Source organism: Dipodomys spectabilis, unplaced genomic scaffold (genome assembly GCF_019054845.1).
Source record: "Dipodomys spectabilis isolate Male_0828 unplaced genomic scaffold, ASM1905484v1 ptg000125l, whole genome shotgun sequence".
Taxonomy (NCBI): domain Eukaryota; kingdom Metazoa; phylum Chordata; class Mammalia; order Rodentia; family Heteromyidae; genus Dipodomys; species Dipodomys spectabilis.
In genome coordinates this window covers 9,443,075-9,465,712 of record NW_024870802.1, presented here as the reverse complement: position 1 = coordinate 9,465,712, position 22,638 = coordinate 9,443,075, and the positions used below count along the sequence as shown (strand labels likewise).

The 22,638-nt window shown below is 44.1% G+C and overlaps 1 protein-coding gene across 1 annotated transcript in view; it reads left to right on the top strand.

Moving 5' to 3' along the window:
• Positions 1–22,638, top strand: part of Cfap58 (cilia and flagella associated protein 58) — a 98,363-nt gene that overhangs the window by 31,424 nt on the left and 44,301 nt on the right. Inside the window, exons 12-15 of the mRNA XM_042689505.1 lie at positions 2,905–3,045; positions 4,273–4,496; positions 8,579–8,690; positions 11,218–11,322. Of these exons, the coding sequence (XP_042545439.1) occupies positions 2,905–3,045; positions 4,273–4,496; positions 8,579–8,690; positions 11,218–11,322 (582 nt within the window). The remainder of the gene's footprint in view (positions 1–2,904; positions 3,046–4,272; positions 4,497–8,578; positions 8,691–11,217; positions 11,323–22,638) is intronic.

The following is a 22,638-nucleotide window of genomic DNA, read 5'->3' as shown; positions in this document are numbered from 1 at the left end:
GTCCTGGGTAGATGTGACTGCATCTGTGTCCCCTGCCCACTCTGCCTCAGTCTCCTTTCATCAGGAAGGAAGGCAGTCACCTTGTTTCCAGACCTAACAAGCCCCCAGGGTCTGTCTCAGCACTTCAAATCATCCCACACCCGTCTGACAGCACGCTGAGTCTTAGTACATAATTCAGCAGCAAATAACACCACATTACAGACTGGCTTCTGTCACATGACAAAGTTGTTTCTGCTACTCATGACAGAGGGAGAAAAAAATCCTAATTACTGTCATGGTCGAACACTTATGGGGGCTCAGATATGGACCTGTGAGACTTGTCCAAGTTCGGCTCTTGAGATACAATGGATGCCCATTCACAAATTAGATGATCTATAGTCTATAAGCATCAATTGCAAAATTGTAAGCCACAGTGACTAAAGGGTGTGACGTGCCAATTACCACACAACCGCAGGCCACCTGAAACACTTCAACAGGTGCAAACATCTCAAGTGGCACTGAGGTCACTGCTTGATGGGCTTTAGGGTGCCCAGCAGTTGCTGCCATCCTTCCTGGGCGAGACAGCTCAGATTTATAACCACTAAATGTATTAGACCCAACGTATTTTGTTGATGTTAACATTTGCTGCCAATGTCTAATGCCACATCTTGTTTACAGCCTATAAATTTATGACATAAGGAGACCACTCAGAATTTTGATATATTATGAAAAAAAATCCACCCAGCAATGCCAAATGCACGAATGGTTTTACATTTCAGACAGATACTTTTACACACTGTTGATTGCATTTTAATATAACAGGGGTTTCATTTTGTTCTGCTGATGGATTCTGATCAGCTCTTGGCACTTAGGAACAGAAAAGTGAGTGTTGCAGATATAGGAGAATAAAAATTTTATTAAAGGAGGCATCAGGCAAACAGGTATTTTATTGCTGTCTTTGCTGTCACCTTAAATGATTGGAGAAACAGGAAGGCTGGTACTTCACTCTGTCCTAACAAGCAATCCCCCTAAGTGGTAAATACTAGACCAGATCATTTCTCAGCAAATGTTTCCTTTTGCTTATCCCTAAACCATATTTTATGAACAAACTGTCATAAATGAAACCCTTGTTTTGATAGTAGCTGGTTGCATTTAATTTGTGATACCACACATCTATTACTAGGTACACAATATCTCCTACTGTCTTGGGAATTTTGAGGCACAGAATTTATGAATGGAGAAGACCTTTGACCTGAATTGAGTTGGTTCATAGGCAATTAATTCCAAGTGTGGATTTTTTTTTTCATGTTTGTGACTTTTCTGGGTGACTGGTAGTGATAGTTTTAATATTTACTTGAAGGAAAAAATATGTTTTTTTCTTTTACTGTCCTTTGTAGGCCTGTAAGGCTCTGACATATTGAATGAAGTCTTAATGTCATTCTGTCACCTCCGTTGTGATTATTAGCATGGGTAAAAATGAACTCCTTTTCTTCATTTGTTTGTGACCTGGTCATTGATTCCTCCCATGCCCTGTCCAGCTGGGCATAGAATCTCTCACAGATGTGTTCTTGCCTTCAAGGTGGGCAACTGGGTCCCTGGTGCAGACTCTGCAGTGTATGGCACAAAAGGGCCTTCTCAGTCCTTCATAGCTGTTTGCCAGTCTTACCTTATGCACTGTCCCACCTAGTACTCAAATCCAACCACTGGGGGCGCTGTGCTGGCAGGCAAACTAGCTGCTTCATGGTTTCCCTGCCTTGGCCCACAGAGTCTGGAGGTTGAAAGCTCTCCTCCAGCACACACTCCTCCATTTGGGCAATGTCCATCATCTGCCAAGGAATCCGTTTGTTCTTCCTCTCAACTCCAGGCAAAAATAGAAACTCCTTCCTGTGTGCTCTCATGTCCTTTTCCACACAGGTAGATGGGATGTTCATCCTCTTGTTGGTGGTGATTCCTGTTACCTGCAGAAGATGGGGAAACCCATCTGACTCCTCTTCTGTATTTGGTTTGGGAGTATTCCGTGGAGGGAATAGAACAGGCATCCGTAGATCTTTATTGGAATCTCAACTCTGCTACTTATGAGTTTAATAACCTTGGGCAAGTTATTTGGCTTTGAATTGGCTCTGTAATTGCATTTATAAAATAGAGATAAGAGGTTTTCAATGTGTAGTATTATGTCCGGGGTGATTTTTAAGTCACAAACACTTATTTATGGAATAGAAATGGATGTATGCTTTGAAGAGAAACATTTTTTTCCCTTCCTACCTCATGAGCAGACTCAAGTGTGAGCTCTCTGAAAAAGCCTATCTGATGGTCCCTGTGGGCTGATGACTCTTCCCTTGACCTGTAATGCCATTCTCTGCATGACAAAAAAAGAGAATGAAAAATTGTTTCCTGTTTCCATAACATTAGCATATCTTTCTCTGTTGTCTGGAGTAGAAGTTTTGGAGGACAAGGGTCCATGTATCTTTCTGTCCCAACCTTCTATACAACATGGACATTTCATTGTTGTCTTTAATTTACTTTTTGCTTTTCATGGACTTGCCCTTTGTATTAAGCCTACTGGTGGTGTGAGGACCCGAGAGGAGAGATGTCCGGGGACTCCTGTTCACTCCACTTCTCCTCTGCACCATTCTTAGTGAGAGAATATCTATGAATATCAATGAAAATCCCGCTGCACACATGGACCGGGGATAGAAATCCCTCCAGGGCACAGTCCAGAGAATAAACATGATCATCATCAGAAGCACTGCTGTTTCTTCACTCTGTGTGTGTGTGTGTGTGTGTGTTGAAAGCTTATGTGGTTTATTAGTACAGTGTGCTCAAACCATATTAACTAAAATACCAGGGAATGCATGCAAGGCACCGCTGCACAGCCACGTGCTGCTGCAGAAGGAAATGTGGGTGAATCTTTCCCCTCTTCGCCAGGCTGAGCTGCAGAAGCTGAGACAACAAGCCATGGAGACCAAACACTTCATTGAAAAGCAAGAGGCCGAAGAGAGAAAACTCCTGCGAATCATCGCCGAGGCCGACGGGGAGAGGCTAAGGCAGAAGAAGGAATTAGACCAGGTAGAACCTTTACACCATTCCCTCCTTAGTAGCTGCCAGTGCTCTGTTCTACTTTTCATTCATCTTCTGTCCTGTCTAAGCTCTGCCACCTAGTCCTTCTATGAGATCAGCTGCAGAGGCCTGTCTTGTGTTGATCAACTATGAAAGACCCTCATTTATTTCATCCAAATTCAGGAGCACCGCCCAGGCATCAACCACTCTTCCCACAGGAGGGCACTTCAGCCAAGAAGAGTGAAGTCCCTGTTCACAGGGAGCGTATGTTCTAATGCAATAATTAGAGTTCATACTTACATGGTTTGGGAGACAGAAACTCAAGTGAATACTTTGAGGATTCAAAATAAAATACTTTCAGGGATCTGGCTGGGAGAATTTGGCCAGAACTTGGTGAGACCTGGCCTACTAGAAGATTGTTTAAATTTAAGCATTAAAAACATAGTTTGGTTGGGCACACTAAACATTTATATACAATAGTTATGCATACAGGTTCATACCTATAATCCTATCTACTCAGGAGGCTGAGACCTGAGGATCACAGTATAAAGCCAGGCTGTGCAGCAAAGTCCGTGAGACTCTTAACTTCAATTAACCACAAAAAAGCCAGAAGTAGAGTTTGTGGCTCAAGTGGTAGAGTACTAGTCTTGAGGCGAAAAAGCTAAGGGACAGAACCCACTGAGTTCAAGCCCCAGTACAGGTACACAACACACCCTCTTCCCCCTCCCCCATTCACACAGTTTGGAAGGAAGCAAAATGACACACCTAAGGCTCAAAGATTACTGGATAATTTGACTACTACTATTAGAATGGATCATTCATTGTGCACTGATTTCTTTTTCTTTTTTTTGGGGGGGGGGTCTGGTTGTGGGGCCTGAACTCTGGGCCTGGCACTGTCCCTCAGCTCTTCAGCTCAAGGCTAGTGCTCTTCCACTTGAGCCACAGCGCCACTTCCAGCTTTTTTCTTATGTGGTGCTGAGGAATCGAACCCAGGGCCTCGAGCATGCAAGGCAAGTGCTCTACCACTGAGCCACCTTCCCAGCCCACTGATTTCTTTTTCTAAGCAGCTTGCAAGCTCTAGTAGGAGGAGGCCAGCATTGGTTGTGTTAGCAGGCTGTTTGTAGTGAGTACATAGCTCACATTCATTAATGTACACAGCCTGAATGTTGCAACTGCCACCATGAAAAAAAACATGACTTTCCATTGGTGCCTATGTTCCCTCCCCAACCTTTCTAGGTGGTCAGTGAACGAGACATTCTAGGATCTCAACTCGTGCGGCGCAATGACGAGTTAGCTTTGTTGTATGAGAAGATCAAGATCCAGCAGTCTGTGCTGAATAAAGGCGAGAGCCAGTACAACCAGAGAGTGGAGGACATGAGGATCCTCAAGCTGGAGATCAAGAAACTTCGCCGGGAGAAGAGGATTCTGGCCAGGAGTGTGGCCAATGTAGAAGAACTCAGGTAATCTGGAGGCTCGCAGGGCTAAGGGACCGGAGGTTGTCAGTGATCTGATGTGACCTTGTGAGGGGTCATTGAGGGCCTTTATCCAATTGAAAAGTGAGTTTTATATGACACAATTATCAGCAAATAGTGAGAACCACTTTTCTATTAAAAATCTCTGTTGTACTGGGCGCTGGTGGCTCACACCTGTAATCCTAGCTACTCAGGAAGCTGAGATCTGAGGATCACAGTTGGAAGCCAGCCCAAGCAGAAAAATCTGTGAAACTCTTATCTCCAATAAACTACTGAGAAAACGCTGGAAGTGGCACTGTGGCTCAAGTAGTAGAGAGCTAGCCTTGAACACAAAGGCTCAGAGGCAGCACCCAAGTCCCGAGTTCAAGTCCTAGGAGTGTCAAAAAACAAAAAACCAAACAAAACATGAACCAAAAAACAAGCTCTATTGTGCCCATACTATGTGACAATAACAAATTTGTTTCCTTGAGTTGGGATGTGAGGGAATGCCGAAAAACTAATAAAATATGATTCTGGATCTTTGAAGGAAAATTTCAAGTCAAATCACAAACACAGCTAGTTACAAATGTAGAAAATTTTCTTCTTCCCACTACTGAGTTCTTTGGAATTTCTTTAATAAGGCAGCCTGTGAGGGAGATGGACCATCAATATTTAAATTCTATCCAGGTAACATTTGCCCATCTTCTTTTTTTTTCTTCTTCTTGGAATTATATATAGGATGAAAAGAAGTGGAGAATTTAATTCAGTCACTATCTGAAAATCTGTTTCTTTAGAAGGCAGCCAAATCTTCTATCTCACTCTTGATTTATCTTCTGCAGCTTTCACTTAAGTGCAGCTTTCTTCTTTCTTTAAATCTTACATTATACAAGAACTACTTTCCCTGTGGGAAAACATCACGGAGTTTTATATAGGCAATTGTAGAGGCCCAGTATTTTCTCAGTAGCTCTCCTCACTCCCCATGGGCTTGTGGAAGAACAGTCCCCTTGACCACTGTCAGGAGAAGGACACAGTCTTGATCTGTTTTTTAAATTAATTGGATTAGAAGATTATTCTAATATTTCAGTGCAGGAGGGTCAAGAATCAGGAGTTTATCCCTATTAAGGATGGATTGATGCTTAAGTTTTTAATTTTTTTTTGTTGTAAAAATACTGTACAGAGGGGTTACAGTTGGTAATGAGTACATTTCCTATCGAGTAGTGTTACCTCCTCCTTTGTTTTTCCCCTACCATCCCTTCCCTTTCCACCTCCCCAACTCCTCCCCCACCCAAGTTGCAAAGTTAATTTTCAACATAGTGTCTTGTACGTCATTGTTACAATGGGTCAACCTGTATCCTTATTTCAGTATTTTGTGATTTCCCTTCCCCTCCCCAAATTAGAAAAATGTATATACAAGATGTAGGGCACTGACATCAAACTGACTGAAAACAGGGGTTATACTGTGGGGGAGGAACATACAAGAAAAACAAAAAAAAATCACATAGCACATTTTAAATATGCTAAAAACAATAGCAAGAAAGGAAAAAAAAAAACACTTGTGTCCCTGTCTTGGGGCTCATTTCATTTAACATCATCTTTTATGGTCATATATACATAGCTTTTGATCATGTCTGCTTGTCTTAGACTTATCCTAGTTATTGTAAATAAAGGAAACTATGGGACTTATGTTTCTTTGGGCCTGGCTTACTTGATTTTTTTATTTTATTTTAGTGGCTTGTACTTCAGAGGATGAAAGTTGTATAAACTCTTTGTAGAAAATGTGAGAAATGCAGGGGAAAAAACATGAAGAAGGGATCAGAAAATCACTCATAACTTTACTACCCAGAGATACTACCATTGGCAATTTAGAGACAAATTGGTTCCTTCTAACTAGCTGCTGAAAGATCTCCAGACTAGCATTAAACTTGTCAGCTCATGAGTTATTTTTATGACATACATAAAACACCAGATTTGGCCCATTCCTAGCCAATATTGCTAGTTTGTTGATAATGATGGTCTTGTGTGTGTGTGTGTGTGTGTGTGTGTGTGTGTGTGTGTGTGTGTGTGTGTGTGTGTGTGTGTGTATGTGTGTGTGTGTGTTGGTACTGGAGCCTGAACTTGGGGCCTGGGTACTACCATTGGTGCTTTTTGCTCAAAGCTACCTTCTACCCTTTTAACCATAGCTCTACTTTCTGCTTTTTTGGATAGTTAACTGGAGATAAGAGCCTCTTGGACTTTCCTACCTGGAGTTGGCCTTGAACATAGATCCTTGTAGATTCAGATCTCAGCCTCTTGAGTAGCTAGGAGTAAAAGTGTGAGCCAGGGAAGTCTGGATGATAATGGGGAGGTAAGCTGATAAAGCTTAGAGACAAGTGGGCATGAATTCTAATCTTAACCTTGCTACCTACAAACTGTGCCCTTGGGCAAAGTATATCTCTGAGCTTTGGACTTGTTATTATACTTAAATACAAAACACAAATGCAATGTGCCTATCACAGAGTGTAAAATGGTAAGCCATTAAAAAAGTGATGTAAATGCTGGCCATTTTGTTAGGCAGCTAATATTTTTGCCAAGGTATTCCAGTGGCACTCAAGAAAAGCAAAGGGTTAAAATTGTGCTTTTAATTCTAAGCAGCTTGTTCTGAGCTCCCTGTGGAGGGAACACCTTGCAGTTAATTCTCATGGTTTGTCTTGCTAATGAGGGGAAGTTGTATTATTGGCTTAAATGAGCAATTAAGGGAAAGAAACAGTTTAGGATAGTAACCTGTGCACCCACAGCAGACCAGGTCTTGTAGTGATGTATTGCTCAAGTCAGTATCTGTCCTGCCCGTTGTCCCTCTCGAAACAACTTCTTGATAGAGCTCAGAATGGCCATGGCACATGGCCTGTCAACAAAATCTTCTGTCTGAAGATTTAGCATGTTTGAGCCGGAGCTCGGGCTTTAGGAGTTTTTCAGCGATCTGTGTCCATCAGTTGTGAGATCTAAGGTAAAAGCTCAGTGTGTCTCAGTCCTGGTCCCATGCTACAATTCCCAGTAGGACTTGAAGGCCTATGATGTCCCAGTCAGGTACCAGATCCACTCTGAGGATTGGACTCAGGCCCGTGTGACTGCAGCATGCTGAGGTTGGGTTGCTCTGCCCTGATGGTACCATATTGTCACGTGTGCCTCTGTAGCTGGCAGTCAGTCTCCACGTGTGGGATGCAGACTGCTCACTCACTGCAACTGTAAAAACATTTAGAAACACTGACAAGTGTACTGAGATGGTCATAACTCACATTTCCATATACTTCTAAATTCTGTCAATGTTCTGAATCAAGATTCTGAAGGTTGACATGATTTTTATTTTCTTCTTAAAGAGAAAGCAGTTCTTTTTTAAAATTAAGATTCTGTTATGGGTTTACATTAGCTGTACAAATGGGATTTTAATGTGACATTTCCATTCATGCAGACAATCTACTCCATCAACCCATTCCCTCTATTCCCCTCCCATCTCCCTGTCCCCTTCTTAAAGTTCATTTCAGCAGGTTTCACTGTTCTGGTTTCAGAATGCAAATAAAGTAATAGTGAAGGCGAGCCTCAGACTCTCCTGGAATGGGTATCATTTGTGTTCTGCCCAAATTTTAGGAGGCTGCTCTCAGGGTTCACAGCAGTCCCCCGCCTTCCAATTTATAAAATAATATTTTTATTATCCTTAAGTAGCTGTACAGGTGTTGGGAAGGTGGCTCAGTGGTAGAGCGCTTGCCTTGCATGCCTGAGGCCCTGGGTTCGATTCCTCAGCACCACATAAGCAGAAAAAGCCAGAAGTGGTGCTGTGGCTCAAGTGGTAGAGCACTAGCCTTGAACTGAAGAGTTGAGGGACAGCACCCAGGCCCAGAGTTCAGGCCCATGATTGACAAAAAAAAAAGAGACTAGTGTCTCAGGTCAACATGTCAGTTGGGGAGTCGAGTGCATCTTGATCCATGTCACTCCTTCCTTCATTCTCCCCCATCTCTAACTCCAAATTGTTATATCAGCTTGTGTGCCCTCTTAAAGGTATGATATTCAAGTGGGAGAATTTCTTTGCAAAAAACAAAACAACTCACATTTGTCTTTAGGCAGGAGCTTTTTCATGTGCAAAGAGAATTCCTGAAGGAGAGGACCAGGTGCCGGGCCCTGGAGGAGGAGCTAGAGAACCCCATGAACGTGCACAGATGGAGGAGGCTTGAGGTAACATCTGGCAGGCATCCTTCCCAGCCCCAAATCTCTACCCGCTCTAGGCTTCTAACCACCAGCGCAGTGACAAGAGCTCTTTAGTTTAATGCTGTGCAAATAGTTACCTGGAATACAAGACTAGATCAAATGGTATTTGGGTGGTTCCAGAACTAGATGTTTCGTTTTATTTTAAAAGTCTTGGACAAAGCCTGACACCAGTGGCTCAAGCCTAAAATCCTAGCCTCTCAGGAGAGTAAGATCTGAGGATCATAGTTCAAAGCTAGCACGAGCAGGAAAGTCTGGCAGACCCTTAGGCCCAACTAGCTAGCAAAATGCTGGAAGTAGACCTGTAGCTCAAGTGGTAAAGTGCCAGCCTTGAGTGAAAAAGCTAACAGACAGCATATAGGCCCCGAGTTCAAGCTCCAGTACCAGCACACACACACACACACACACACACACACACACACACACACACACACACACACACACACCCCTTAGATAAAGATTTTTCTGTCCCTCAAAGACCTAGTGCAAGCTACGAACCAGCTTGCCAATAGACATTTATTTTTTTCTTGTTTAGATAGTTTTTGGTTTGCCAGTTACCCTGCCAAGTAGCTGTTATTCTTGGGTTGTTAAGTGTCTTTAGCTTTATTGGCCATCAGTCTCTGAGCTGTTTTTCACATTTTTTTTTCTCTCTTGCAGGAAATCTGGTTCTGTAAATTATCTCTGGAAGGACTAGCTTGAGTGACTCAATCCCTTACTTTGAAAGGACATAGAGACATAGCTCAAGTCCCCTTGGTAGAGGATGGATAATGCATTTCATATTCTATTTTAGTGCTACCACTAGCACTGCAAAGAACAATGAAAGCCAAACACTGCCAGCTCAGGTCATGGATGACCCTCTCCTTTAGTTATATCTAGCACTGGGGGCATCAAGAGGGGCTTCCACCAAATGAACAGCTACAGTGTTGAGAGCTGTATCTGTGCTATGAGAACTCTCAGTGTGAGGTGAAAAATCAGTCAAGGAGACCTTTGTTTCATTTTTTTCCCATTTTAATGAAGAAAGCATTAAAGCTAATGCATTATAAATTGTTATGTAAACACGAGGCCTGCATTTTTACAACACCCAGAATTGCCAACTGAACAAGTGCCAAGTCTAGCCCCGGTAAATGGGCATTCATTGGCACAGTTTAATGTTTCTTGAGCAGAGTCAGAGTCTATGTCACTGATTTCAAATGCCCCAAGAAAGGTGGTGTTTGCTAACCCAAGATCTGCCCGGGAAAGTGGTCCTGAAAGATTAACATCACATTAGATTAGTCCAAGTGTTTTCAAACACATCTTTAAAGATTCCAAGTCCAAGTCAATTTCTATTAGAAAAATTTAGAAAACAAGTCTGGGAGTTGAAAATATTTAGTTGCCAGATTAATTCAAAATGTCAGTGCAGTTGAAAGTGAAGCAGGAGGATACAAGGTCAGTTTACATCCTTAGCTCTTGTTTGAATTGTACACAGATAAATTCAGAAGGAGCATCAAAGTGTTATTGGTTGATGACTCCATTTGAGAGCAAAAAGCCATGGCTGTGTTCCACTGCCAATTATCAGCAGAAGTCCCCATCCAGGAAACCTTCTCCACCATGGGCTGTAATACATCTTCTGGTTAACAATGCCCAGAGGGGAATCCTGAGGCTAAGTGAATCAAGGAACCCTGTCTCATTCCTATGGAAACCAGAGGTAGTAGGGAAAGCCTGAAAGCATCTTAATGAAGAGCCATAGCTTTTGGACTTGGACATAGCTAGGCTCAAATCCAGTTCTGATCTTTACCAGCCTGGGCAAATGACTTCACTTCTCTGAGCCTGAGTTGTCTTCTTTGTAAAAACAGAAGATGAATGTTGTCTTTCAGGTCGTCAGATGCTAGATGGTGGCAAAAAGCAGGTCTCATACAAAGTAGCTATTGTTGTTAATACTCCTCTTGGAGGAATAAATATATCCTAGGTATATAGATGAGACATTAGGAAAACTATAGTCTGATTTAGGGAGGGGCCAGGTATTTATAACCATCCCTGTTTTTTCATTTTATTTCTATATCCATTCGATCTGTAGGTTTATGATAGTTACTCACCCCCTCCCAAATCCCCCCCCCCCCCCCCCCCCCCCCGCCCCAGCCCTTTCAGTTCTGAGATTTGAGCTCAGGGTCTCACTCTTGCTCTACTGGCTTGGTCTCACCTCTGCTTTTGGTTCTTTATTTTTCAGATAAGGTCTTGAATTTTTACCTGGGCCTTGCCTCAGACAGAAGTCTTCCTCCTGGAACCACAGGCACACACCCCTATGCCTGGCTTATTAATTCAGAGAAGGGTCTCATTAACTTTTTGTCTGGGCTGACCTTTAACCACAATCCTTCAGATCTTCACCTTCCAAGAAGCTTGGATTCAAGGCCTGAGCCACAGTGCTTGTCTTGCATTAGGTATTAGTAATAATACTGCATGTACAGCTTTTGGAGCTTGGAAACTGATGCTCTCTGTGTTGGTTGTTGTTCCCTTTGAACAGGCCAGTGACCCCAGTACCTTCGAGCTGATACAGAAAATTCACACCCTGCAGAAGCGCCTCATTAGCAAGACGGAGGAGGTGGTGGAGAAAGAGCTGCTTCTCCAGGTAGCGTTTTTCATTGTTTATCCTCAGCACTGGCCGAGTTTCCTGGACTTGCTGGTTTAGTCAATGCTCTGGCAGCATTGCATGTCCCACATCTGCCTGTAGATGGCAACAGTGACTCACACATGGGAAACTAACCGCCTGCTGACATCCCTGGTGCTTAACGGATTCTCCAAAATGAAGTTTAAGGCTAGACTGTCTGCAGTTGGGTAACCTTCAGATAACGTGAAATGCTGTGATTTTGATTTTGAAAATAAGCTGTCACATGTAGCACAAACGATCTGTGAGGACAAATCACTTACGATGAAAGGGAGGGGAAGAGGAAGGAAGGATGTCACTGAAGGCATTGTACAGTTTTTCTGGTATAATTAGGGCTTTTTCCTGTCATTACCACTATCACACCCAGCATTGTCATCATCATTGTCATTGTCGTCATCTTCCTCCTCTTCCTTCTTTTGCTCCTCCTCCTCCTCCTCCGCCTTCACTATCATCTTCATCATTTTCAACGATGCCCATTTTTATCACAGGAAGTCTGCTCAAAGTCCACTATTGCTCACTTTTAGTTTGGTTGCTAGATCTTCTCTTTGTCTTTGGTATTCTAGAGTTTAACACAAAATGTTTTGTTATGAAATAGTATTTCTTATTATGTTCACAGCTCACTTGATGTCCTCAGTCTGATGACTCTTGTCCTTCCATAGTTCGTCCTTTATTCCTTTTATTCATTTCTTCTGAAACTCTTAGTACACATGTCTTAGATTTTCCTTCTCCCTCCGCCTCCACTAACATTATTGATATCTGTCTATCTTGTCTGTAGGTACTGGGGTTTGAATTGAGGGCCTCATATTTGCTAAGTAAGTGTTCTACTGTTTGAATCATGCCCTCAGCCCTTTATTGTTTTATTTATTTATTTTTTGATGGAGTCTTGAACTTTTGATCAGGGTTGGCCTGGACTGTAATCCTCCGTTCAATGTCTTTTTTTTATTGTGAAAATACTGTACAGAGGGGTTACAATTACATGGGCAAGATAATGAGTACATTTCTTATCAAGCATTGTAGCTCCCTCCTTACAAGACCGCCTTTATTTGGGATTTAGGAATGATCCAGGTTAAGGGTGTGTCTGTTTACTTGTTTCTGCCAGGTCCCTAGGAGATATCACTTGCTTAGCAGAATTACTTATGTGAAATTCTCCCCTTGGGACATCTTGGACCATTCAGTTAACATGTATGAGAACCCTAGACTCTTGTGACATGAAGTCTATGAATTCAAGTTTCTGAAGAGCCATTCCCCCCCCGCCCCCCCCCCCCCCCCCCCCCCCCCCCCCGCAACCTAGAGCCTAGGAGAGATAGATTTCTTGGTCTTCCTTTCCCTGGGAGAAGGGGCAATTTCTGTCCATTGTGTATTTTCCTGAAGGTCTTATGTGGAGGGTTCTTAGACAAAGTTGTGTCCACTTCTCAAAGGCTCAGAATCCATCTCTTTGGGTCCTCCTGTGGCAACTTAAAGCCAGGGCCCCTCTTGCATAGCCTGGAAGCTCAGGGGACACTTGCCGAATGTAGATATTCATGGGCTTAACATTAAGTCACCTTTTGTTTCTAACCATTGAGCTATTTACAAACTGCTTGTAAAAGAGGATGGGTTGGTTTGTTAAGTGGGTTAATGTTTGTAGACCTTATAGTTCTGACCCTTTAGTCTGACAGATTTCCATCACCTGAAATCTCTTGTTCCAATCCCTGGTTTTCTCATCTGTAAAATAAGGACAAGAATTGCACCTACCCATAGAATTAAGTGCGTTGATGCGCTTAGAGGTTTATTACCACATAAAGGTTTGGAAGAGTGTTCATTTATCATTAACAATGTTATCGTTAACATTACAGCCACTATAATATAATGGTGTTAGTCACTAAGCAGTTTTCCCAGGCCTCCAAAGTTAAATATCCCATTTTGGGCTTCTCTGATCATTTTTTCATTTAGCTTCTTTATTTATGTGTGGGTGATTGGGTTGCTCTGTCTCTGCCATGAGACTCCTAAGCAGTTTCTCTATCCTGACACAGCTGCTGCACTCCTTGATCGCTGGAGAAGCCACTTTCTCCATGGATTAATCAATTAAGCACTATTAGAGTTCACACCCAAATCTTTGCACTTGCTAGATAAGCATTCTACCACTGAACTATACCACCAGTTCCTGTATTTTGAGATAACGTTTCACTAAGTAGCTCAGGCTGGTGTCAAAGTCCTGGATCCAAGGATCCACCCATCTCTGCCTCCTGAGTGCTGGGATTACAGGGGTGCCTAAACCCACCCCGGATTTCATGTGTTTTATGAAATGGTTAGAATAATCTCCAGCACTCGTACTGGAACATTTTATAATTATGAAGATTTTTGATTGAACTCCTTTGAGCAGTAGGATGTTTCCATTGACTATCTGGTCTTTGTCATAGCAATGAAGAGGGGGCTCTTCTCTACAGAGAAGCTCACCCCTCCTCCATGCTGGATGTGAGCTCTTTGAGGAAAGAAGGTCACTTCATGCTCTGCCATGTATGACACACACATACACACACACACACACACACACAGAAAGAGGGATAGGCTCTTGTTCTGAGTAGTTCCTCACTCTTGAGATTGTTATGTGTTTTCTTTGTCAGGGGACCTCCTCTCTCTAGGTTCAGTCTTTTTGAGTCTTTCCCATAACTCAGCTTCTCCTTTGTACCGCTTGAATGCTGCGTGTGTGCTAGATCTAGCTTCACGAAAGCAGTTTCTGTGTCTGTCTTAATGATGACCATGTTCCTAGAACCTCCCAACTAATTCTTGTTTTTTTTTCTTTTAAATTGTGTGTCTGTGTCAGTACTAAAGCTTGAATTCAGGGCCAGAGCACGGTTCCCTAACATTTTCACTCCAGGCTAGCCCTCTACCACTTGCGTCATACCTCTGCTCCTGGCTTTTTAGTGTTTAAACGGAGGTAAGAGTTTCTCAAACTTTTTCTCAGGGCTGGCTTTGAACCTCAATCCTCAGATCTGAGTCTCCTGAGTAGGTAGGATGATAGGAGTGAGCCCCCGGTGCCAGGCTGGATGGCTACCAGGGCCTGACAGAAGAGCGTGTTTTTATAGGAAGTGATATGCTTCAGAGATATTTCATTTCCATCTTTGAGTTGGCAGGTTAGGGAATGATCCTTCTGTTGCCTTTGCATTGTTGTTGTTGAGTTGTTGATTCTGACTTTGTGGGAGTCTGGAACGCACGATGGATTTATCTATCGATACATTTTGCCAGCTCTTAGTGTTGTCTTTGTGCGTGGCGGGAGGCTGAGTCACACAAGTATGTGTGTCATATGTGTCCCCTCGTTCCAGGTTAGCCTGAGAATGGTTCTCAAGTCTTACATTGTGGCTTTGGGGAGGGCCAGAAATGCAAATGCAAAGAATCCAGGAATGTAAGCCTCAGGCATGGATGGCAAGAATTTCTTGTCTGTTGCTCACCAGCCTAGTCTCCCTGTTTAGGAAGGCCAGGGGAATAGAAGTACACCTAGGTGGGCCTTTACTCCTGCTCTGTTTGGTTCCTCATCTCTGAATCCTCAGCCTCCATTATTTCGAAGGCATCTGTGGGATCTGATGTGCCTGTACACATCAATACATCATCATCACCACCATCAAGACGGCATTCACATAACACAGGCGTGGCGGCAGAAGATGGGTACTGTGTGTTTACAACAGTAATCCCGACTAACTGGGAGACTGAGAGTGAGAGGATTGTAGTTAGAGGCCAGCCTGGGCAGAAAAGTCCAGGAGACTTCACCTGGGTGTAGTGATATGTGTCTCAGTTTAGCTGAGAAGGCAAATGCACACCTAGGCGGGAAGCAAAACCTATTCCAAAAACATCCAGTGCAAAAAAAATCCAAGCCAAGAGACAGGTAAAGTGAATGCTTAGCAGGCTACAGGCCCCATGTTCCAACTCTAATAAGGCCAAAAAGAGGATAGGGAGCTTACATTCTTGCTGGAGGCACTAACAAACATAACGAACACTCAGAGCATTTGGAACCTGTTTTATTTTAGTTTTTTCCAAGTGCTTAAGTATGGCGGTAGCCAGTGCAAATACACTCACCCACAGGGCCAGGCAAGAAACAAAGAGCAGAACTACTTTGCAAATCATCCTCTGAAACCAGGCCACTGTTGGGGGCCTCAGAGTGGGAAGCAAAGGTAAGAACTCAGCACAGGAGCTGTGGGTCCCTTTCCTAGGTGGCTGCTAACCCCGTCCGAGCCCGATGTGGGTTGGAGTCATTAAATCCTTAATTTTTTCAAAAATAGCTGGCAACATGGATTTTGCTGTTCAATATATTGAGCTTAACCCAGCAGCAACCTTAAGAACACCAAATGAGATTTCCAGGAATAAGGCCATCATTACCCTTTAGCTCACAGGTAGGTGGTTTGCAACCTCTAGCTTCAAGGCGTGTGGGTAGGAGAGGTAAAGAAAGAGAAGCGGAATAAGCCGTGTTACTTGTTTGGAGTTCTTTGATCTAGTTCTCTCCTGTGGATCCTTGATGGGCAAGTGCAGAACCCAGGGATCCAAAAAGGAGAGAAGGGATGGGGCGGAGGACAGCAGGCTGTGCATCCACTGGACATTGAGAGACAGATGTGTGTCACGGTCCTTCTGAACAGGCAGAGCAGGTGGAGCAGGTTGTGTGTGTGTGGAGGGGGGTGGGGAGGGAGGGTGGTGGGGGCGGTTCATGGAAGAGGAGCGATTTCCCTTGCTGCTGAGCACTCTCAATTTTGTTTTATAAATTTTTTAAAAACAGAATAAAATGACTTCCCTGAATTGTTGGAAAGACCAAGGGTTGTTTCTGAGCTCTGACTTAGCGGAAACAGAAACAAGTGCAGTGACATCATCTTATCCCAAGTGCTCCCTGTGTGCCTGGTACCCCAGATCCCAGGTGAATGAGACAGGCTTGGTTCTAGCATTGAAGGACCTGTCATCTCTGTAGTCAGAGTGCTGGGTGGTAAGGATGGGGGGGGCCTCAGGGGACCCCTGACATGGCTGTGGAGTAGGCAGGCCTCTCCCTCTCAGTATGGGCTGCCCTTCTCCTCAGACACTGCGAGCTGGGCTTTGGGGTTCCAGTGCTTTAGGAGGTGATTCCCAAAAATTTGAGAGAAGCGAGAAAGAGAGATTGGAAAGGCCAGAGGAGAGGAGGGAACAGGCTGAGCCCCGGTGCCACTGGCATTCCTTCCAGGAACCCCACAAAAGTGACTGCAGAATTGCGGCCTCCAAAAGTGAGGCCGAGACATCCGTTCCAAGTGCGCTGGGTTGAGGTTGAGATGCAGACAGCGAGGCCTTTGCTTGCTGGTCGCTGGCCTCTCTTCAGAGGAGCCCTGGCCCGAGGCGGCCAAGCTGACTCCCCGTGCTCCGGAGGTAGATGCTGCCAGAGCGTTCCGGGAAGGGAGGGCCCTGGAGAGTGCCAGCCGTGTCAGCCCAAATTATGACTCTGGGGATGCTGAGAGGACCTGAAAGCTTCTGCTCCATGGGATTAGAATTACTGGAAGCTCCCGAAGGCCCTCTTCCTCCAGTTCCCCGGCTCACTTAAGTTATAAACCTCGCCTCCAACTTTGGGAAAGGCCGTGACCATGTGCCCAACCCACCTCCCGGTGTGTCTTTCCCCTTTCTCACCACGGCGTGCCATCCTGTTAATATCCAGTAACAAGATGGCATCATCATCACACAATGGTCCATTTGACAGATGGCATCTCGGTTTTGTTCTCACCACAGCCACCCCTGACTGAATGCCCAAGGCATGGCTGGCCCTGTGTGGTCTCTCTGCACAGGCCTCAGGGCTGAACATACACATAAGGAACTAAGGCAGTGTGCCAGGTGGTGGGGGCGGATGACAGGGATTCACCTGCGGAGGTGGCAGGGGTTTGGAGAAACAAGTATGGTCTGGGATGTTAGCACTGGGCTCGTTCCCGAGTGCCTCTTGTGCAGATGTGAACACCGAGGCCTCTCTCCTGAAGGGTAGAAGTAATTATACTCTACCAGAAGGGCACAGTGACTCCCCGGAAATGATCCAGGTGAGATACTAGCCAGGAGAAGTTCAGTTGCTTGTCGCTTCAGGAAACCATCGTGTGTATTCTTTGATATGTATGGAGAGGTAATAGGCACAGGCCATGGATGTGTAGGTCATGAACTGAATGGGAAATCACCGATTCTTTGCTGGCATCTGGGTCCTTGCCCTTTCAAGGGGAACTTTCTAATTTAATTTTATGACTGACTGGTTGGAAGTCTGGTTTACTTAACTGTAAAATGGCTGGAATGATAGGAGGGTGGGGATGGATCTATGTGAGCTATTAGCTATACAGGAAACAAACTTGACATTGCCCATTTTTAGATCTTTCTCCAGCAAGGCCCTCCCTTTTTTTCTTGGCCTCCTGGTCAGCCTACACTTCATAAAACATTTACAGTGCTGTAAGTGCTCTATATGTGAATTATTTCATTAATTGTCCCTGGGCACCCAGAAGAGCTATGCCATCTCTTACAGAGGAGGAAACACAGCACGGAACAGCTAAGACCTTCTCCCAAGGCTATTCCCTGGGCACTCTATGGAGCATTGGGTTGAACTTAAGCTCGTTACCAGATCAGCAGACACTTGAGGTATATCGTGACACTGAATTCATTGTGTGCATCCTGCCTTAGTCTTTCATGTAGAAAAGCTGTATCACCCTTGCTACTCCAGGTGAGGACCGAGAGCTGGCACCATCAGCATCCCTGACCATTTAGCAAAAGCAGAATCTCCTCAGGCCTCCTTTATCAGAGTGGGTATCTTTGCAAGAGTCCTCAGAGATTCAGAATACCCATCGATCTGAGCACCGCAGACTCCCTAAAGTCCCCTCTTGCTTTGTGGGAAACTTCGGTGCTTGCAATCAAGAGCTGTCAAGGTGCAGGCAGGTGCCGGGTGGAAGCCCATCTCTCCTGACTTCACCTTCATCTCTCATTGCTTCACCTTCCTCCTCTGAAGTCTGGAGCTCCTCATCTCATTAGCGTTCTTCAGTTGCTATGGCAATGAAGGGAAGGAATTACTTAAAGCACTTGGCGGAATGCTTGGGAATTGGCCAGTGCTGAAAAATATCATTATTTGTAGTTTGGAGGGTGATAACCTTCCGCTCAGGCCCTCTGCTCTTGAGCTCCAGGGACTGGGAGTGTTGGGAGGAGTGGGGCACATCTCAGGACCAGGAAAACTCTTAAAGCCCACTGGTGTGAATGTGAGGAGTGTTTCTGTGCTGACAGAGCCATGATAATCCTTGATCCTATTTGTTGGTGGCCTGGATGGATTTGGCAGAAGTTTGCAGAGTAGAGGAAACCACAGGTACAGATCAGCTCTATTGCATGCCTGTGTCGAGTAGTCTTTTCCTACTGCGGGTACCACTCTTGCTCCCATTCCACAGAGGAGGAAACTGAATTTGTCCTTGAACTTCCAGAGGAGGGAAAGCCTCAGTGTTTATAGCTCAGAATTGCCAGGGACATGATTATTTAACAAAGGCTTGGAAAACGATGGCCCTGTTGGGGACAGAGGGCTGTACCTGGGCCCTCTTTTTTCATCTGGTCCATCCCAAGAAAGGTATTTATCTTCTTAAGTGGATAGAAAAGAAAATCAAAAGAAGAATATGTCACCACATGTTAGAAACTCAAAATTCAGGGCCCCCCTGCCAAGTTTTACTGGTGCATGGCCACATTCACTCATTCCCATGTTGACCATGGCTATCTTCACACTCTCAGAACACAGGTGAGTGGCCGGGACAGAAACCACATGGCTCACAAGGTCTGGATGTAACACTTGCGGTCTGGCCTCTTTACAGCAAAGATTTGTTGGCCCTGTAGCACCACAGCTTTGTGGAATGGAACTGCTGGATTCCAGAGCAGGGCTCCCAATTGCTATTCTTTAGTGCCTTTAAATCACTAAACGTTTCATCTCCATGACTGGCCCCTTCCCTCAACACATACCAAAACCAAAACCAAAAAAAAGCATCAAAGTAATTGTTCAATGATTGAACAATCACTTAAGTTGAGAAGGCAGGATTCCACGATCATGCCTAGTTGCTGGTGATGTAGTTTACACCAAATGCACTTTTTGCTTGGTTGGTTAGTGGCTGACGCTACAATGGCCATCTTCCCGAAGGGAAGATGAAATGTTTGAAGATGCTCCCTCACTAGAGAGATGAATACTCATGCCAGGTCTGAGCAGCTGAGGGACATTCTGCCATGTAGACTATCTGGAGGGCACCGTAGGTCTGCCTGAACTTGGTTTGTCCAAGACAGTGTGGGCTTGGACAAGCTATCAGGGTGAACTATTGCTCACAATCTTAAATGAAATCTTGTTATTATTATTATTGTAGAGAGGTTATCATTTCATAAATCAGGTAGTGAGCACATTTTTTGACAATGTCACCCTTCATTTACTTTCCTCCAGCTCCTCCCTCTTATCCCTGCCCCAAGTTACATAGGTCATTGTCCATATAATGTATACTCAGTGGCATGATTGCATTTGTTCACCTTTTTTCCATCCCTTTCTGACTGCCCCCTAGAAGAAAAAAAAAACCAACCCTCAAATAAGCACTACTACCAACAATGACAACAACAGCAACAACAAAAGCCCTGTTTCCATTTGCTAGAGTTCGGTTCAATAGATGGCATTTTAAATGTTCAGAGAAGTTGTACCTTTGTGTGTCTTAGGGGCATCCTCCTTCTGTCTGTTGTGTGTGAATGCCTAGGGTCTTACATAGGCGACCATGTCCAGCTACATTTTAGATTGAGTTTCTACATATGAGAGAAAAGACATGCTGTTTGTCTCTCTGTATTGCCCATAATCTTATAGCACCTTTGGCGGACACTCTTGCAGAGCACTTTCCATGTCTGATGGCCAGTGGTTCCCCAGTGCTGATCTGAGGACCAGGAGGAACTAGATAGTCCCAAATGTAATTCTCATTGGTCCATAACAAAGCAATCACATAAGGATAGTGGCATTAAGCCATTGTTCCTTTTTCCTTCCTTCCTTCCTTCCTTCCTTCCTTCCTTCCTTCCTTCCTTCCTTCCTTCCTTCCTTCCTTCCTTCCTTCCTTCCTTTCTTTCTCCTTCCTTCCTTCCTTCCTTCCTTCCTTCCTTCCTTCCTTTCTTTCTTTCTTTCTTTCTTTCTTTCTTTCTTTCTTTCTTTCTTTCTTTCTTGCTTTCTTTCTTGCTTTCTTTCTTTCTTTCTTGCTTTCTTTCTTGCTTTCTTTCTTGCTTTCTCCTTCCTTCCTTTCTTTTTTTTTTTTTTTTTTGCAATGTTAGGGCTTGTTCTTTTATTTTTGTGTCTTTCTGTTTTACTTTTGGAGATTTTTCTAGAGATGATTCATCTCTGTCTCCGTCTCTGTCTTTGTCTCTTGTGTCTCCAGCTCTGTCTGTCTCTCATTCCTCTCATCTATGAAATGACAATAAATGTTCCTGATCATTTTCGGTTGGTTCAGAGCAAGTATCCTGTGTTCTTGATAACTCAGTTTTCTCATCTGTGAGACAGGGTAATAATGCCTCTCTCCAAGAGCTTGTGAGGAGCTTATATTAATATACATAAAACATTTAGAGTGGTTGCTGGCACATAATGAATACTGCCGTAATACGGTCTATGTTAGACTTTGTGTCACTATGAGAAAAATGATGCAAAGGAGGAAGGGTTGTAGTTTCAGAGATTTCAGTCCATGGTCCTTGGCTCCACTGATTCTGAGCCTATGGCGAGGCAGAATACCATGGCAGTGTGAGTGTGGAGGAGGCTGCTCACCTCATGGCAGACAGGAAGCCAAGAGAGGGAGGAAGGGCCGGGGACCAGGATAACCTTCAAGGATGGTCCTGCTATGATCCAACTGCATCCTGCCTCTTAAAGTTTCTAGATCCTTCCAAAATCGCACTTCCAGTCCTGGGGATCAAGAGTTCAAAACCAAAGCCTGGGGGCAAGGAGGGGAGGCATTCAGTATTCAAACCATAACATTCCCCATCATTCTTTTATTTTTCATCTTAAAACTCAACAAAAACAAAGTTAGCAAGTCTCTGCTGGCACTCCCAAGACTTGAGGGGAATAACACAGGTCCAAAACAATCTACAATCTAGGAGTTATTACTTTAGTCCTTAATCTTCACAACAACCTCTTTCAAATGATCAGGGACCTACAGCTCAGAGAGACTTATGAGCCTTCAGAAAAATGCTGCTGCCATTGCCAGTGGCCCAAAGTAAAAAGGATGGCAATGCAGAGTTGTTTTGGATCCTGTGATCTTGAAGGGAACAAGCTTTGAATATGCAGACATGTGGGACTGTTCTTACAATGGCATTCAGCTTCATTCAAGGTGAATATGTTTCTCAACCTGTGTCTCTTTACACTTGCCTAGGTATACTTAATGTGCTCAATTACCAAATGGCTTCTCATATTCCCCCTCAGTGGCTCTCCATAAACGTGCCAGGAACAACTCTCTACTTGCAAGCATTAGGGGTTTCTTAAAAAGAGATTGGCCCTGCTAAGCTCCATTAGGCAAATAGAGGTTAAAAACTAGTTTATGCCTTAAACTGTAAGTTTATGCCTTAAACACTTGCAATTGTAGACAACCTAAGGAGATATACAGATGATCATTAGTCTCTATCTTTGGTTTTGTTATCCTTTGTTCATGTTATATTTGGGAACAAATTGTTTTCAAAGTGGGGTGTCTTCGTTGACTCCCCTCTTTCACTTACGCTTTCATCACAGCTTTCAGAGTTGAGATATTTCAAACTGTCAAATCCAGGAAACAACAGGATCAACTCCAGAGGTTTAAATAAGAAAGGGCTGATGTACATTAAGTGAGCAATAAATCTGAGCCCTTTACTCTCCTGATAGGAGCCACTGGTGCCACCAAGAGAAGAAAGGAATGAATTTTGTCTTAACTTTCCGTCTGTTTTCAGAGCTCCATTCTAAGACCCCTTTCTTTTCTTCCTCCCACTTTCCCATGAGTGGGGAAGAAGGCCTTAGTAATCTGGGTGGGTTCTATATTGTTGGCAGGTCAGGCTGTGTTTGTGCTTAATAGATCGTTGGAGCCCTCTTGATCTCCCAGGGTCTGTGTTGTCAACGGGCCTGGGCAAGACCCAGCAAGTCCACCACCCATTCCAGCTTCTCCTATCTCTGACTGGCTGGCTTTCATTAGGCCTACTTTTCTGGACAGTCTAAGAGTCAAGGAAGAGAGAGTAGTCTCCTGGGATAGGCAGTGCCCATCCCAATGGACGAGAGAAGGTTCCCATGGGGGTGGTAGTCAGTAGAAAAACAGAGACAAAGAGATCTGACTCTTGAGCAAACTGTATTTT